The following is a 15671-nucleotide window of genomic DNA, read 5'->3' on the forward strand; positions in this document are numbered from 1 at the left end:
AGAAGAAATACCAGAAAAAAATGTGAAAAATAAAGAATAGAAAAACGCCCAGTGAAAGAAAATGCCAGTAAGAATTTCGTGCGAAACTTCAGAAGGAACTTGTAGAGAAGTCCCAAAATAAATTTTTGGAGGAATTTCACAAAGAATTTCTGAAAAAAAATCCGGCAGCTTCAGGAGGCATACAAGAAGAAACTACTACAGGAATTCCTTCAGGAGCAATGAATTCGTAAAATTTAAATTGTTACAAGATTAGATTAATCACGATAAAAAACTACCCACATTTCCAAGTAGCAGCCAAAACTTTAAGAAAATGGTAAGTCTTATCAAAAATGTACGAAATATAAATTACCTTGTTTTATAAATTCACTTTTCTAGGGGAATCTGGTGATAAAAAAAAAACAGAAATGTGACCAAAAACGCCCAAAATGAAGCACTCCAAAATAATAACCGAACCATGTTACTGGATTCCAACAAAAACCTTTGGGGGAAACTGTTATAGACGACTAGTTGTAGTGTTTGGAGGAAAGCTCAGCTAGCTAATCAGAAATACTGATTAAAATCTTATATTTTAGCTACATTCTACATATTAGGTAATTGTTCCCATCGTTGAGGTAGTACCTAATGTTGCGGTAATGGCAAATGAGCACTTTTTCGACTGAAATGTTACCAAAAGGTATTTTTAAAACATGTATGATGAATAAATTATGAGATTGCACCATTTGTTTGCTTATGATTTGCCCAAAAACCCAATTTAAAAAAAAATATTTTCCTTAATGTGTTTGCTGCTGTGTTCCTATTATTGCGGTAGTGTTCCTAATGTTGCGGTATCCCTGATTTCAATGGGATACCGCAACAATAGGAACAAATACCGCAACATTAGGAACACAATGTTCTTTCAGATAAAAACGAATAAAATGCTCATAACAACATCAAAGCGGCAATATTTCGTTATTTTCCCGTAGATTAAGGATGGATTTTATTATTTTCAATTCTATCCATGTAAAAAGTTTGCTTGGGGCGATACAATTGTGGTTTAAATATGAACCCAGTGCTTAAATTCTCCATGATCGGATCAATTACCCTATTCAATTCAAATTCCAGATTGCATCCCAGGCATCCTGTTCAGAATTTATTTATAAAATTTATTAGGAGAATTATTATCCATATCAAAGATAAATTCGTAGAGTTTCCAGATGGAAATTCTTAGCTAAACCAGCTAAACAAATTCATTAAGAAAGAACTGTAGGGTATCGCGCCACTTGGGCGGTGGCTTCTATATTCGTCTGTTTTCCACTATAACTCAGTCAATTTAGAACCAATTGACTTGAAATGTTGTATACGGGTAGATACTATAACTATCTCACCACATTCCAAAAGTTGTGTCAATTGGTTTAAATTTGACTGTGTTATAGTGGAAAACAGACGAATATAGAAGCCACCACCCAAGTGGCGCGATTCCCTATATGGCAACTTTGAAAAAATCTTGGACAAATGTGCAGAAAAAAACTAAATCCATGACCCATTTCCGATGGTAATTTCTTATGGCATCAGTATTGAAAATCCAGAATCAATATTTAGAAGAATTCGTTAAACTGTCTACTACTCGAATTGTTTTTATGCAATATTTGGTAAAAAAACCTCCTTAAAGAATGACTTGAGCTACAGGTATCCCTAAGTAAATTCTATTAAGCATTCAGGTAGATTTTCCTGTAAAAAAAAGCTAGAAAATTTTGAAGAATTCTTTTAAAAACATGAAACTTTTAACGAACTTCTCGTGAAATATTACGAAACGACACTGGAAACATGTAAAATTTAGAGAATCTCCTGACGTGAGACTTAAAATCATTTTTGGTGCGGGTCTGTGGTCGTGTGCCTAGGGTCACCATGCTCTTAGTCACATCGTGCTCAAGAGCGCGGGTTCGATTCCCGCCGCAGCTGTCAGGAAAAGTTTTTGGCTGTGCCACTGGGCGTTGCATGCTAGTCCGTTGTCTAGTGTCGTGCTTCCTTCAAAGAGCGAAAAGCTCACTGGAAGCATAGAACGTGTCCGTGTCTTTTTTTTCAAAATTATGAGACTTGATGCTATTTGAAGCTTCTCTCATTTTTTGGTTTTTAAGTTTTCATTGAATAACGGAGCAATATTTTCAAAATTGATTAATTTTTACCCAAACTTTTTTTGAATGAAATTAAAAAAAATGGTTTCTGAAAAATAATAAACATTTTTCACCAGAAAAAAATCTGAAGATACTTTGATCTTTCCTCTAAATGTGTATGGAAGCCGATTTTGAAAATATAGCTCCGCTTGATTAAAAAAAAACAACAAAACCAGAAACGAGAAAATTCATCCAGTTTTGCCTAGACGAACTTTTGGTAGAACCTGAACGTCGAGCAAGCTTTTGTAATTTTTTTTTTGTTTTTTTTTGCCAATTCCGATTGGCGGTGCTTTGTGGTAAGACAAAGTGTTCTTTAATTTAAAAAAATATAATATCTTCCAAATCTAAACTAATTTATTTTTCAGAACAATACGGTGAAGTGAGCACCCAATGAGAATCTTCCGCAGCCAGAGGGGAAGGCTTTTGCTTTGGTTGTAGAATTGATAATTTTCAGAAAATATATTTTTCTTCATCTAGGTGACTACTAGGTCATCTACTATGACGGTGCCTAATGTAGCTAGTTTGCGTTTGGTTGGAAGCGGTTTCCACATTTTTGCCGATGGAACCGAAATCTGGGGCCAAATTTATCACTTTAAAACGACTTCTGCACATAGCATCCCAGGTAACCAATAAGCAGTTTAAAAAGGGCATTTTTTCGGCACTATATGCGCCTTTACAGCAGGTCATTAAATGCTAATTTGCCGTATATGCGCCATTAGTGCTAATTAAATGCAGGTTTTGGCCCGATATACGGCTGATTAAATGCTTATCCTTTCTATCCCCCAGATTGTCAAAAATAAAAACAAATATTTTCCCCTGCCCATTTTCTTTCTCTTCTTTCTTTCTCTTCTTTCTTCTCACTCTCCTGTGGGACTTTTGAGCCTTGGAGCACATCCTGAACTGCTGTTGCTGTTTTTTTTGCTGCTTTCGGCCTAATTGGGGTTCGATCGCTGGATCCTCGAGTTGACGTTGGTGCTGAACCGCGCTACAGGGTAAGCTATAGATTATCAGATAAAGCGCGTTGGATTTTTGATCAATTTAAGGCATGAATATTACACCGGAAGTTGCTTCGTTATGCTATGAGCTCGGCAGGTGATGATAATAAAATCGATCACAGGAAATCAACCGTGGAATTCATATGCCAAAGCATGTTTTCCCATTGGTTTTATTCGTTGTTACCTATGATTGACTGGACATGCGAATGATGATGGCTTCTACAGCCGTGGCACGTAAATTAGAAAGTAGAAATGTGTTGTGGTTCTAGCATCACTCATCTCTCTTAGCAGTTTCATGGCAAAAATGTAGCAGTTATGATGCCTGTTGACCAAAACATACCGTGCATTTGAAATGCTACAAAACTGCTGACAGATTTTAAGTAGCATTTGAGTTCTTAATATAGGGTAGTTTAGCAGTCGAACTGCTATAAAACGGCAGTGAGCAGGCCAAACGCAGATATAAGACAGAAATACGGCTTATTCAAATGATTATTGGTTACCTGGGATTAGTTACAATTTAAATATTGCCAAACGAATTCTTGTTAAATCAGTACCAGGAGGATCTATAATAAACTTCGTAACTGAATAACCACAAAAATTTAAAATACCACATTGGGGCGAAATTGATCATCATATAATGGAACATCGGTTATAAACAAAAATGGCCTTCTCCGCTTATAAACCCGAATAACGCGTCAAAACACTTATAACTAGCGAATTCAACTATTAAAAAGCAAAACTAAATTTTGAAATGGCCCCCTTAGCGCCTGAAAATAAGCAATTTGCATTGAATTAAGCGAGTTGTACCACAATAAATGAATATTGTATAAAAAATGAAACTTTGCAAACTGATTCATGTTCAGAATTGCTACAGTACCGTCGTTCGGGGTGACATTGGGCCTAGAGGGTAACATTGGTCCATCGATCCCACGGATTCAATATAAGTCAGAGAACCCGACGGTAGATGCAAAGTATCTTAGAATTATGTATTCTAGTAGTCTAGCACACGATATGCATTCCCGTCGTATTCTAACCATGCGGAATAGTGGCCCAATGACACCCCGCACGACGGTACTTCACAATCAAGGTTCCATAAAAATATAAACACAGAAAGTTTGCAGGAACCCCTATTGGCAATCGATTGTTTAGTACCAACGATTTTAGCTTAGAAACAAACACATTACGAATTCTTAAAAAAAACGCAAGACTAACTTTTTTTCTAAAAATTGAGAAGTCTTCACTTATCTATGAACAAGAAGTGGTAAGAAGTTTATGATCATAACAATGTTCAGAAGTTTCTGAAATGGAATTACAATTTAGTGCCCAAGTGATCAATTTCACTCCAGTTTACAGTACACATTTCATAAATTAGGTTTATGAATTCATAAATTTGTGTCATGGTTCTAGGGTAGGGTGGCCCACACTGATATGAAAACAAAAATTTCGAAAAATGACAAATTTGACCTCCTTAATCAGTTGCTATAGACGCCCAGAAGCTACGTTCAAAATTTGAGCAAAATCGATTAAGCTTAAGGGGGCGCTCAACAAGCTTGAAGTTTAATGGGAAAACTTGGCCAAATGTTTGCAGAAGTCTTAAGTTTTCGGTTTTTGCCGCTAGGTGACGCTGCGCTGTAAGCGTTCAATAATCAAACCCTTTGATATTATTGTAGGTGACTGTATACCAAACAATTTTGTCGAAGACCGCGAAGTGATCCGACGTCGGTGTAATAAGCTATACCCTAGGTAAAGTGAGACAAAACATTGTTGTTGTTTTTTCCAATACATGTAAAGGAATAATTAGCGTTCCACTAGTACAGTGCTATAATATGTATGAATAAAGCAGGCGACGTAAGGATCTGATATCGAATCCCACTCCCGGTGCACTTACAAAATGTGAGCTTTCCCTTCGAAAAGAAAGCAAAGCCGTGGGACCCGGCATGAACTATTCTAAGGCCAAAAATTACCAAGAAAAAATGTTACGATATTTTTTTATAGCAATTGTTGATTTCTTTATTGCACTTTCAACGCTTTTAATGCTCGAAAATTAAAAATGTATGACACATTATGATTTATTCAGTCACTTTTTGGTTTGTTTGTGGAGCATGTGTTGTTTAATATTGCTTCCATATTTATTTCTTCATTGGAGTTATATGATTTTTTATGGAATATAACTTTTTAATAAGTGTCGTATATATTTTATCCCGAGAACAGAACAGTAACTGAAGGAACTAGAGCTTATTACAGTACACAATATTGATTATGTTATTTACATAATTAAGTGATTAGTAAACGTACAAATAAACAGTAAGTGGTTTTCAATATTTGTTTTGTTTAGTTGAGATTCAATTGTTAAACAAATATACGAGGTGGAAAATCAATAATCATGCTATTACAGCGGAGAAGAAGGAATGCCCAAAAGTGGGCAAAAATAAGGGAAAAAACACAACATTTCACACTCGCATTCATGGTGTCAAACAACCACCTGATATACCTTCATCATTACCATAACCATTATTGCTATCGTAATCTTCGCCTACACAGGCAAACCAGTGCAAAGTATGCAGATGCATAGAGTGTGGACGGACGTCTAGGAGATTGAACAAGTTTCGAAATCATAATTGTGGTCAAAATTTTTTAGCTAAGATCCCGTTAAGTTTTGTTCTAACTATCTTGAAAGGAAATACCCTACCTTTATTGGCTGAAGATGGCCTGCTCTGTTTTTGTCCGGTTGCATCCCTGTTTCCAGCTGAAAGAAGAAGAAAACAGAAAGGAAAGAACACACATCAGTACATTGAACACAAGCAAGTGGATGGCAGTACATGTTAAGGGAGTTCTAAACTCCAGCTAAACAGCTCATCAAAGTCTATTTTGGAAAATTTGTTGTGAGATGCGAGGTGGATCTTCAATTCCCTCGACGTTCGAATAATGAAGATCTCGATTTTGGGACGGAAAGATATTTCCTGTATGGTATCGATGACGGAGCACTGGTTGTTTTGGCGATATTTTAAGATGCAGTGATTTGTTCTGTGATGTGGGTGGAACGCAGATTTGGCTGTCGTGCAGCTTTCTAGGAGTTTAACGCTTTAAACAGTGAACAAGTGATTGTAAGGTATAGTGAGGTACGTTTCAATGCAGTAGAAGTTTTTTTTTTCCTTTTTTTATTCGTGAAGGTTTCAAATATTTTGAAAACAAATGTCTTTTACTCAAAACCGAGACTAAGTGGTGCCGGCTACGTCCTTACGATCATTGAGGGATGGAAGGAATATTAGTATGGCCGTTAGTTGCTACTAGGAACTGAGATCATCTCTGCATCTCCGAGGTTGTCACATGATCTGTATGTATCCTAGTAAGTTATGCGATTCACGTAAGCTCTATTAGAACCAAAACACTCATTTTCACTTTGAATGAAACATAAAACATGTCGAGACTCAAAGTTGACGGAACAGTAAAAATAAATCATGTAAATTGAAAAAAAAGCTAAAAAGGAAATCTGATACTGAAATTTTGGCCGATTCTTTTCATTATGAACCTTTAAGTAATTGTTGAAAAAAAAACACAAAAATACTGTTATTTCTCCTATAATATGGAACGAGCTCACCATCAAGAACAACAACAAATTTTCAGATCTTTTTTCATCCAGCACGCGAAACGATGGCACGAACGACCTATCAATTTGCCACTGAATCAATTTATGTCCTACTGATGAAGTATTTCGATATGCAAAAGATTATTATTTACCCCAATCTACTCTATAGAGAATACAGTAAGCGGTATGATGATGATTCAACACCCGATACCCAAAAATACGGCATCACTCAGCCAGTGTTACCGTAATCGTGGTGGTGATCTATCGACAAAGTATACGAGACGCGTGTCCGACATCGCACTGCTCCGTGAACGCCAAAACGCCGGCGATGTCAGGCAGACAAATTAGTGGCAACATGACGACGGGGCGGATGTCTACTGAAGCGATCCCACGCGTCCAACCAGATTAGGCAGGTGATTGTTCTGCTGCCATCAAAGAAGGTGGACCCATCACCTTGACTTTTCGACTTTCGACGGCTTGGCATGTCCAAAATCACACGGCAGGTTGAATGGCATCAGGAAAGTGGGAGATTGGAGTTCAGGAACATTTGCGATTTTCATGAAAAAAAAACACATGTTGGAAGGATAGTGAATGGGGCACGTTCAGTGTAGTACTAGATTTGTAGTAATGAGCTGAGTTTTTGTATGGTGAGATGGTCAATTCTCCGTTTCTTCAATGAAATGGTGCAAAAAGCGTGGGTATTATGATTCCTTGCCTAAATTGAAGCTGTTTGAGCAAAACTTTGGATAGCTATGTTGTTTATGTTGCAAGAAATGGAGGAAAAAACAACACTGTTACTCAATGTTTTGTTCAAACAGCATCAAATTAGGCAAGGAATCATAATACCCACGCTTTTTGCACCATTTCTTTGCAGAGACGGGGAATTGACCATCTCACCATACTAAAATTCAGCTCATTACTATAAATCTAGTACTTCACCGATCTGTCCTATTCGGCATGTGTACTGGAATACCTACTAAGGCAGAATATATTTCAGTACAGAGTTAGCAGGGATGGAAATGTGAGAACATTGCAACTGTATCATAATCCAACAACATAACCTCATGCAAGTTTTCTGGACATTACGCAACAGCTCCGGACCCTGAACAAAAGCTCACCCAGGCTGTAAGTTGCGCGATCGCCAGCTGATTTACGACGACCCCCTTTTTCTGAGCTACGCCAGTCTATCTACTAGTTCTAGAGCTATAGAGTTTGACCAGCCACTGCGCTACGGCGTGGCGTGGTGCATTTTATGATCACGACACGATCGCACGGTCGCCATCGTCGTTGTTGGTCGCATGGCTCGTCGTTAAATTGACAGTAATGTTCATTGCAGCTGATTATGTCCATTTTGTAGCCGTCCACGGGAGTCCTCTCCTACGGCTACTGCAGCGCAATTTGATGGCGCCACCACCACCTTTATTGGAGATGCAATATATCTCACTCAATGAGATACGGTGGCGTACCCTTAACTTAGTCCACTGGAGTGCAGTCATGGGTGATCGTGTTTCTTTGGCTTCTAAGCGACAAGCACCATATCTTTTGGAAAGTTAAAGTGGACTCGTCCCACGCACACGCTGTTGACCAGAGGGTTGTAAATCATAACGCGCGATCGCGCAGGTGTTGGGGATGCGATGAATGCCGGAGATTCATGTCAACCTAGTCTGTGGTTACCAGCGTAAGTTGTGAGTTTTGATCGGAAAATATGGAAACTCATACATATTTCATGGTTGATTATGATCGATAGAAGCCCACGGAGGTCTTGGGTGATATGGTAAGACCATTCCCAGACAACTAGAAATCGCATGAGGATGTACGCTATACATCGTATAAAGTACTATTATTACTCACTATCGCATATATATACGGCTGAGGGACAATTTTCATCGCATATGATGTTATTTTTTGAACTTATTGCGATGTATCTGGTAAAATCATATAAGAGTGCAAATTAATTTTTATAATGCATAACTACATCGTAGTAGACGATATTCTGATGTTTTATTGCGAAGAACATTACTTATTCGCAAAAGAGTTCGAGCGGACTCGCAAAGTGTCAATTGAATTCGTATAATTGCGCACTGCGATGATTATACGACTTCGCTTGATACTTTTTTTATTATGTCAGTTAAACTCGCATTGGTGTACAAACTAAATCGCATAAAAGTAAAAATAAACTCGTTAAAATGTGCATACAAACTCGCATAAGCTAGAATCGTTAACGTTGGTATATTGCGTACAATGAAAGAGGTGCTGTTGGAGCGCCAAAAAGCTACAAGAAAGTTAGCAGTCACCATTATGGTTACAAAACAAGCTACAAAGTCATCACTTTTTGTTTTGTTGACCTGATAATTAACAATGGGTGGTGCTAGCAACTGTGCGGGAAATCACGCTTTGTCATTTTGAGCTCCAGGTAGCCTGTCGAACACGTACAGCGTAGGGAATCCACGTGCATTTCAACAAACACTGAGGTGAGTTAGAATGTCATGACAATTAATCAGTGTGTTTCATAAGTGGTGTTTGGTGTTAAGTGTGAATTGTGGCTCGAAAATCCAAAGGTTCTTAGGCCGATACTGAGGTGACAAGAATTTTTTTTTTCGAATATTATTAAGTCGCATAAGATGCTATATTACGTCGCAATAGTGCACACCGTGCATCGCATAAGATATCGCCTTAAGTCATATAGCGTTATTATTTTTTCGTCAATGCGCGTATAGCGCCTCCACTTTTGTACGTATAACGCAGTTTTACTGCATCTTATGCGTATAACATTACCGCATAAAAGTACGTATAACATGAACATAAACTTCATTATACGTGCAAATTGGTTGTCTGGGTTGCATCTAACTGGCCAATTTCAGATCCAACAGGGAATCCTAAGCTCTAAGAGTACAGCAGTACTGGACTGAAATGAACAGTGTAAAATGGAATGCTCTCACCACAACACCCAACATCTCCCTGGACTTCATGATTACTCTATATATGTTGAACACAGCTCTATATTCAGGACACTCATAGAAGTATATAAAAGTGTTTATACGTGGCGACATACAGAAGGAGTCTGAAGAAAACTTTAAATACAAAGGATTTCATAAGTCTTCAAGAACTCCATCAAATATAGATCATGAGACATGTACAATGTACTACATGTTCAATCAGTGACCCAGACAACCAGGAATCGCATATGGATGCCCGCATTACATCGTATATTGTACTATTTTAGGTTACCATCGCATACGGCGGAGGGACATTTTCTTTTAATTCTTGTTAAGTCACATAACAGTACAAATCAACCTATACAAGGTATAAACGACATTTTAATGCTTGATTGCGATTAACGTAACTTGATCGCATAATTGCACGCTTACTCAAAACTCATACAAAATAACATACAAAATGTCAAATAAATTCGCACTATTATGTACTACGACGATTATACGACTTCACTTAGTACATTATTTTATTATGTCAGTTAAACTCGCATAGGTGTAAACATAAAGTCGCATAGAAGCATATGTAAACTCGTTAAAGTATACAAGCAAACTTGCATAAGTTTAAATCGTCTATGTTGACATAAAGCGATCCCATATGCGATAACAATGAAAGAGCTGCTGTTTGAGCTGCGGCTGCAGTGCCAGAAAGCTACGAGATAGTGAATAGTCATCATTGTGGTTAATAAATCAAAAAGGATGATTTAATAGCACTGGCAATCAATTAGGAGTGGCACTAGCCAGAAAGATGTAGGGAATAGTATGCGGAAAGTATCGCTCCGTCATTTGTATCATCAGATACAGAAGGTAATCAAAATAATCGGGTTAGGCAAAATTTTCACTTTTCTAAAAATGTTCAACTAGCTGTAACTTTTTGAAAAGTGCATCAAATGTTCTCAAATTTCACTGTAAGTTGATCAACTAGTTGTGTTCAAATTTGGAAAAAAATCGGTTACTCGACACGAAGTTAGAAAGATTCTTGGAAAAATATAATTATCCGATAGCCAACTTTGTGCTATTATATCTCCGGATTCAATGAACCAAATGCAATAAAACTTTGAGCATTTCCAACCATGAAGCAAACGAGTGACCACTTGCGCCACGGGTCCCTGTTTACAAAATTCTTAAGCTCGGTAATCCTAAGGTCATTATTTCGACAATGAAGTGACTAAATGTTTTTGTGAATATTATTAGTCGCTCAATAAACATTGCATCGCAAAAACGCTCACCGTAAATCGCATAAGATATCGCTTCAAATCATGTAACGTTATTATTGTACCGCCATAGCCCGTATATCGCCTCCACTTTTGTACGCATAAGGTACTTTTGGTGCATCTTATGCGATGCAATTTTCCCGTACCTATAAGAGTACGCACAACACGGAACTCCCTGGAGTACACATTTTAAGATCTATTCGATCATTTTGAGTGTCACATATCTCAGAGCGTCATGGATCTGAGTGTTTGTGAATGCCCCCAAGGGGGAGTCTTATCACCGCTTTTGTGGAATCTCGTAGCAGATACGCTATTGAGGCAACTCAATAATAGCGGTTTTCCTACTTATGGTTTTGCCGACGACTACCTAACATTGTTAGTTGGTATGTGCATCAGCACCCTTTTCAACCTGATGCAAAACGCCCTTCAGGTAGTTGAGGGTTGGTGTCGCCAATATGGCCTTTCGGTTAATCCGAGTAAAACATCTATTGTTCTTTTCACGGAAAGGCGAAACCGTAATGGCGTTCGACCTTTGCGTCTCTTTGATTCTGAAATCGATGTGACTGAACAGGTAAAGTACGTTGGAGTCATTCTTGATTCCAAGCTTTCCTGGACACCTCACATTGAGTTCAGAATTAGGGATGTAGTACCGGTAGTACCGGTACCGAAAATACCGGTATTACCGACCAATTTTCGGTACCGAAATACCGGTACTGACTGAACCTGGATACCGGTACTTTCGGTACCGTGAAAACTCTCCTGAAGTGATGAAATCGTGTCATTAGTATATCCAATATGCAATAGAAATAAAAAAAAATTAAAACTAAGTACAACATTTAAAACAAACATTTCATATATAAAGCCTTTCTGCAAATCCAGGATATCATAGCAATGGTAGGTTTAATGAACATTAAATTTTGGAAATGGATTTATAAGCTTAGAATAAAGGTTTCTTGTTATTTCTTCAGTTTTTAGATTTCATTTGCATCATCAAGGGAAAAATCAGTTAAATCTTCTTCTGTCTTCACCTAGCAGCTATCTATCTAATTTTGGTACATGTAAGGCTGTTCCTGTTTCATTTTAGACTTATCAATAGTTCCAAAAACAGTTTCATACAAATAATTTCTTTTTATATTTTTATCTGTCCATATTTTTTTTGTTTAATTTAGTATTTTCTGGTTAGATTTTACGACATCCCTAAAAACTGGAATTCACAAATGCATGGTAAATTGTAGATTGTCTGTGCAAAATATGTAGATTACTTTCATTTTAGTGAAAAATTTTCAGTACATACCGGTATTTTACCGGTACTACCGGTACTGTAAGCCCCAGTACCGAAATACCGGTACTCACCAAAAGTGCTCGGTACTGCGACCCCTATTCAGAATCAAGAAAGCTTGTATGGCCTTCGGGCAATGCCGGCGTACTTTTGGTACAACTTGGGGTCTAAAACCCAAGTATATCAAATGGATTTACACAACTGTGGTTCGGCCAATATTGGCTTATGGATGTCTTGTGTGGTGGCAAAAGGGTGAAGTGAGAACGGTCCAATCAAAATTAGGCCATCTCCAAAGGATGTGCTTAATGGCGATGTCTGGAGCGTTCTCTTCAACTCCTACGGCAGCGCTAGAAGTTCTCTTTGACGTTGCCCCACTACACATTCATCTCAAACAAGAAGCCCTTTCTTGCACTTACCGGTTACGGGTACTCGGTGTACTAGAGGAAACTCCTGTGAACCGCAGTTCAACACACACCTAGTTGTTTCCACTTTTGGTGAATTGGGACAAAATTGTCCTTGCTCCAAGTGATCTTACAATTGCTTGTAATTTTCCATATAGGACACTTTCCACGAAATTCCCTTCCCGGGAAGAGTGGACATCTGGTTATCTGGAAAGAAGTATTTCAGACGGCATCGTATGTTACACTGATGGCTCCCTTCTCGAAGGTCGAGCAGGTGCTGGTGTTTATTCTCGTGAGCTAAGGCTGTATCAGTCTTATTCACTTGGTAGACACTTAACCGTTTTTCAGGCCGAAATCTTTGTTCTTATGTGCGGAGTGCAATCAGCACTTCAGCAGCACGTAATGGGCAAAGTAATATACTTCTGTTCAGATAGCCAGGCTGCTATTAAAGCACTTGCTTCGGCCAACTCCAGGTCGAAGATAGTTATCGCTTGTCGAACTCAAATCGAGGAGCTGAATTCAGCAAACGCTGTTCACCTTCTATGGGTACCTGGTCATTCTTCCATCGCTGGAAATGAATTGGCTGATGAGTTAGCTCGCTCTGGAGCATCACATGACTTCATTGGCCCTGAGCCAGCTATTCCGATATCGAAGTGTTGGATTAAGCTTCAGATTCACACCTGGGCTGCCACTCAACACAGACAATATTGGAATAGTTTGGAGTCATGTCGTCAAACCAAATTGTATAGTGCTGAGCCATCTCTACGGGTGGCGAAGTATCTAACCAATCTGTCTAGGCAGAATTGCAGTATGCTGGTCAAAGCATTGACTGGCCACTGCCGACTCAGCTATCACATGGCGAATATTCAACAAGCTGATTCATTTGCCTGTGATAGCTGTGAATCCGATTATGGAACTTCGTATCATTTGATATGCAACTGTCCAGTTTTCGCGCAACTGCGTTTCCGAGTATTCGGTAAACACTTATTAAGTGAACTGACTTCAGAAACCTGAATCTTCAGGATATTCTGTTGTTCTTAACCCGCTGTGGTAAAGAGCTATAGGCTCTCTTTCGCTTTATGCGTTATTACAGTGCCCTTTTCAGGGCGCTGTTTGAACCCATTGTGGTACGCTTGTGCGTTAGTACCCTCTTCCAGGGTATTTTTCCTATTTCCCTACCTGTCCCTATCCCCATCCAAATCCTTTTTCCTTCCTTTTCCCTCAGGTAGATGATGAAATAGGCTGTTATATTGGCGATGGCACAAATGTCCCAAATGGAGGATAACGTGCCTCTGGAGCCGGCCTTCTGATATCTGATACCTGATACGCACAACACGGAACTCCCTGGAGTACACATTTTAAGATCTATTCGATCATTTTGAGTGTCACATATCTCAGAGCGTCATGGATCTGAGATAATTCAGCTCAACAAATGCTCTGGCGATAGATAGCACCACCATTTTTTCACCCAAGCCTTCTGGATGAATTGAACCCATTTAAAATGAGTCGTTAGTGAAAATATGATTTTTTTTTTCAAAAATGGAATTTTAAGGATTCAGGAGAGTTCCAGGGGAGTTTAAGAAGAATGGACGACAAGGAAATATTGTAAAAGTTTCAGGGTTTCAGGGCGATTTTTGGGGTATCAAAGGACGGCTTAACATTTTTTCGAGGCGATTTCAGGAGGTTCTATGAAGTTTCAAATGGTTTCACAGGGAGTACAGAAGAGTTTTCAGGGTGGTTCAGTGGGTTACAGGGCAAATTCAGGAGGTTTCAAAGATTTACACGTGGAATGATGTTCCAGGGGATTTTAATAGACTTAAGCAAAATTTATGAAAATTTCAAATTGTATTTAAAAGTTCCATGTGGTTTCAAGGGGTTTTAAGTGATTTCAAAGAATTTCAGGGAATTTGAGGAATGCTTCGGGGGTTCTTAAAAAAAGTTTCTGGTGTTTCAGGGGGCTTCAGGAGGCTTCATAGAGATTCAAGGAATTATTAGAATGCTACAGAAAGTTCAGTGAATCTTAGAGACTTCCAGGGAGATTTCAGTGGAACGATTTTAGGGGCTTTTATGGAGGTTTTGAAGGGTATAAATAGAAATTCGAAGAAACTCCCGGAGCTTTTCGGGAGATTCAGAGCAATGTCAAAGTATTTCAGGATAATCGAAGAGATATCCAGGAATTCTAGAATGTTTCAAGAAGTTTTATTGGGTTTCGGGGAAATTGAAGGGTATTTCAGATTGGCTTTGAGTTTCACGGGATTTAAGGGCACTTCAGGGGGTTAGGAGAGTTTTTGGAGGTATTGCGAGGTTTCAGAGGACTTCAGGGAAAATTGAGGGTATTTCAGGAAGTTTGAGGAAAAGTGGGGCGGGGGCGGTTTTCAAGTATTCAACTGGAGGTTTCAGGGGACTTCAGGGGATGTCAGATGATTCTAGGGAATTTCAAGGATGTTTCAGAGCGCTCAGGGAATCTTAAGGACTTCCAGGAGGATTTCAGTGAGACTTAGAGGTTTTGGGGGCTTCCATGAAGGCTTTGAAAGGTTAAAATGGAAATTCAGAGAATCCGGAATTTTTCGGGGGATTCAAATTCCAAAAGATGTCAGCGAAACTTTATAGTATTTCAGGATGATCGAAGAGACATCCAGGAATTCTAGGATGTTTCAAGAGATTTCATTGAGTTTCAGGGAAATTTAAGGGTATTTCAGATTGGCTTGGTTTCACGGAACTTGAGGGAAATTTAAGGACATTTCCGGAAGTTTTGGGAGGTCTTTGGAAGGTATTGAGGGGTTTTAGAGGATTGCAGGGAAATTAGATGTTATTTCAGAGGATTCAGAATTCCAGGGAGTTATAGCGGGAATCAAGGGGATTTAAGGAAGATTTCAGGAGAACTTCTAGACGTTTCATACGATTTCAGGGAAATTTGAAGGCACTTCAGGGGTTCATAGCATAGCAGGGAACTCCAGAAGTTTCAGGCAGCATCCTTACACTACCTTAACATCTGAAGCTCCCAACGTTACGTGATTCTTGGACGGCGCCTTAGGGGAAACCAGAAGATTTCAGGG

At 38.8% G+C, this 15671-nt stretch overlaps 1 protein-coding gene across 17 annotated transcripts in view; it reads right to left on the reverse strand.

Moving 5' to 3' along the window:
* Positions 1–15671, reverse strand: part of LOC109431907 (inner centromere protein A) — a 137142-nt gene that overhangs the window by 70613 nt on the left and 50858 nt on the right. For 13 of the 17 annotated variants that reach the window (XR_009995580.1, XR_009995581.1, XM_062842153.1 and 10 more), the window contains 2 exons: positions 5835–5891; positions 5637–5732 (listed from right to left, as the gene is read on the reverse strand). Coding sequence is in view for 15 of the 17 variants with exons in the window: in XM_062842153.1 (XP_062698137.1) it covers positions 5637–5732; positions 5835–5891 (153 nt within the window). In the remaining 2 variants the exon portion in view is untranslated. The remainder of the gene's footprint in view (positions 1–5636; positions 5733–5834; positions 5892–15671) is intronic. The other 4 variants (XM_062842155.1, XM_062842161.1, XM_062842166.1 and 1 more) reach the window with 1 other exon arrangement.

The sequence above is a fragment of the Aedes albopictus genome, chromosome 3, assembly GCF_035046485.1.
Source record: "Aedes albopictus strain Foshan chromosome 3, AalbF5, whole genome shotgun sequence".
Lineage (NCBI taxonomy): Eukaryota > Metazoa > Arthropoda > Insecta > Diptera > Culicidae > Aedes > Aedes albopictus.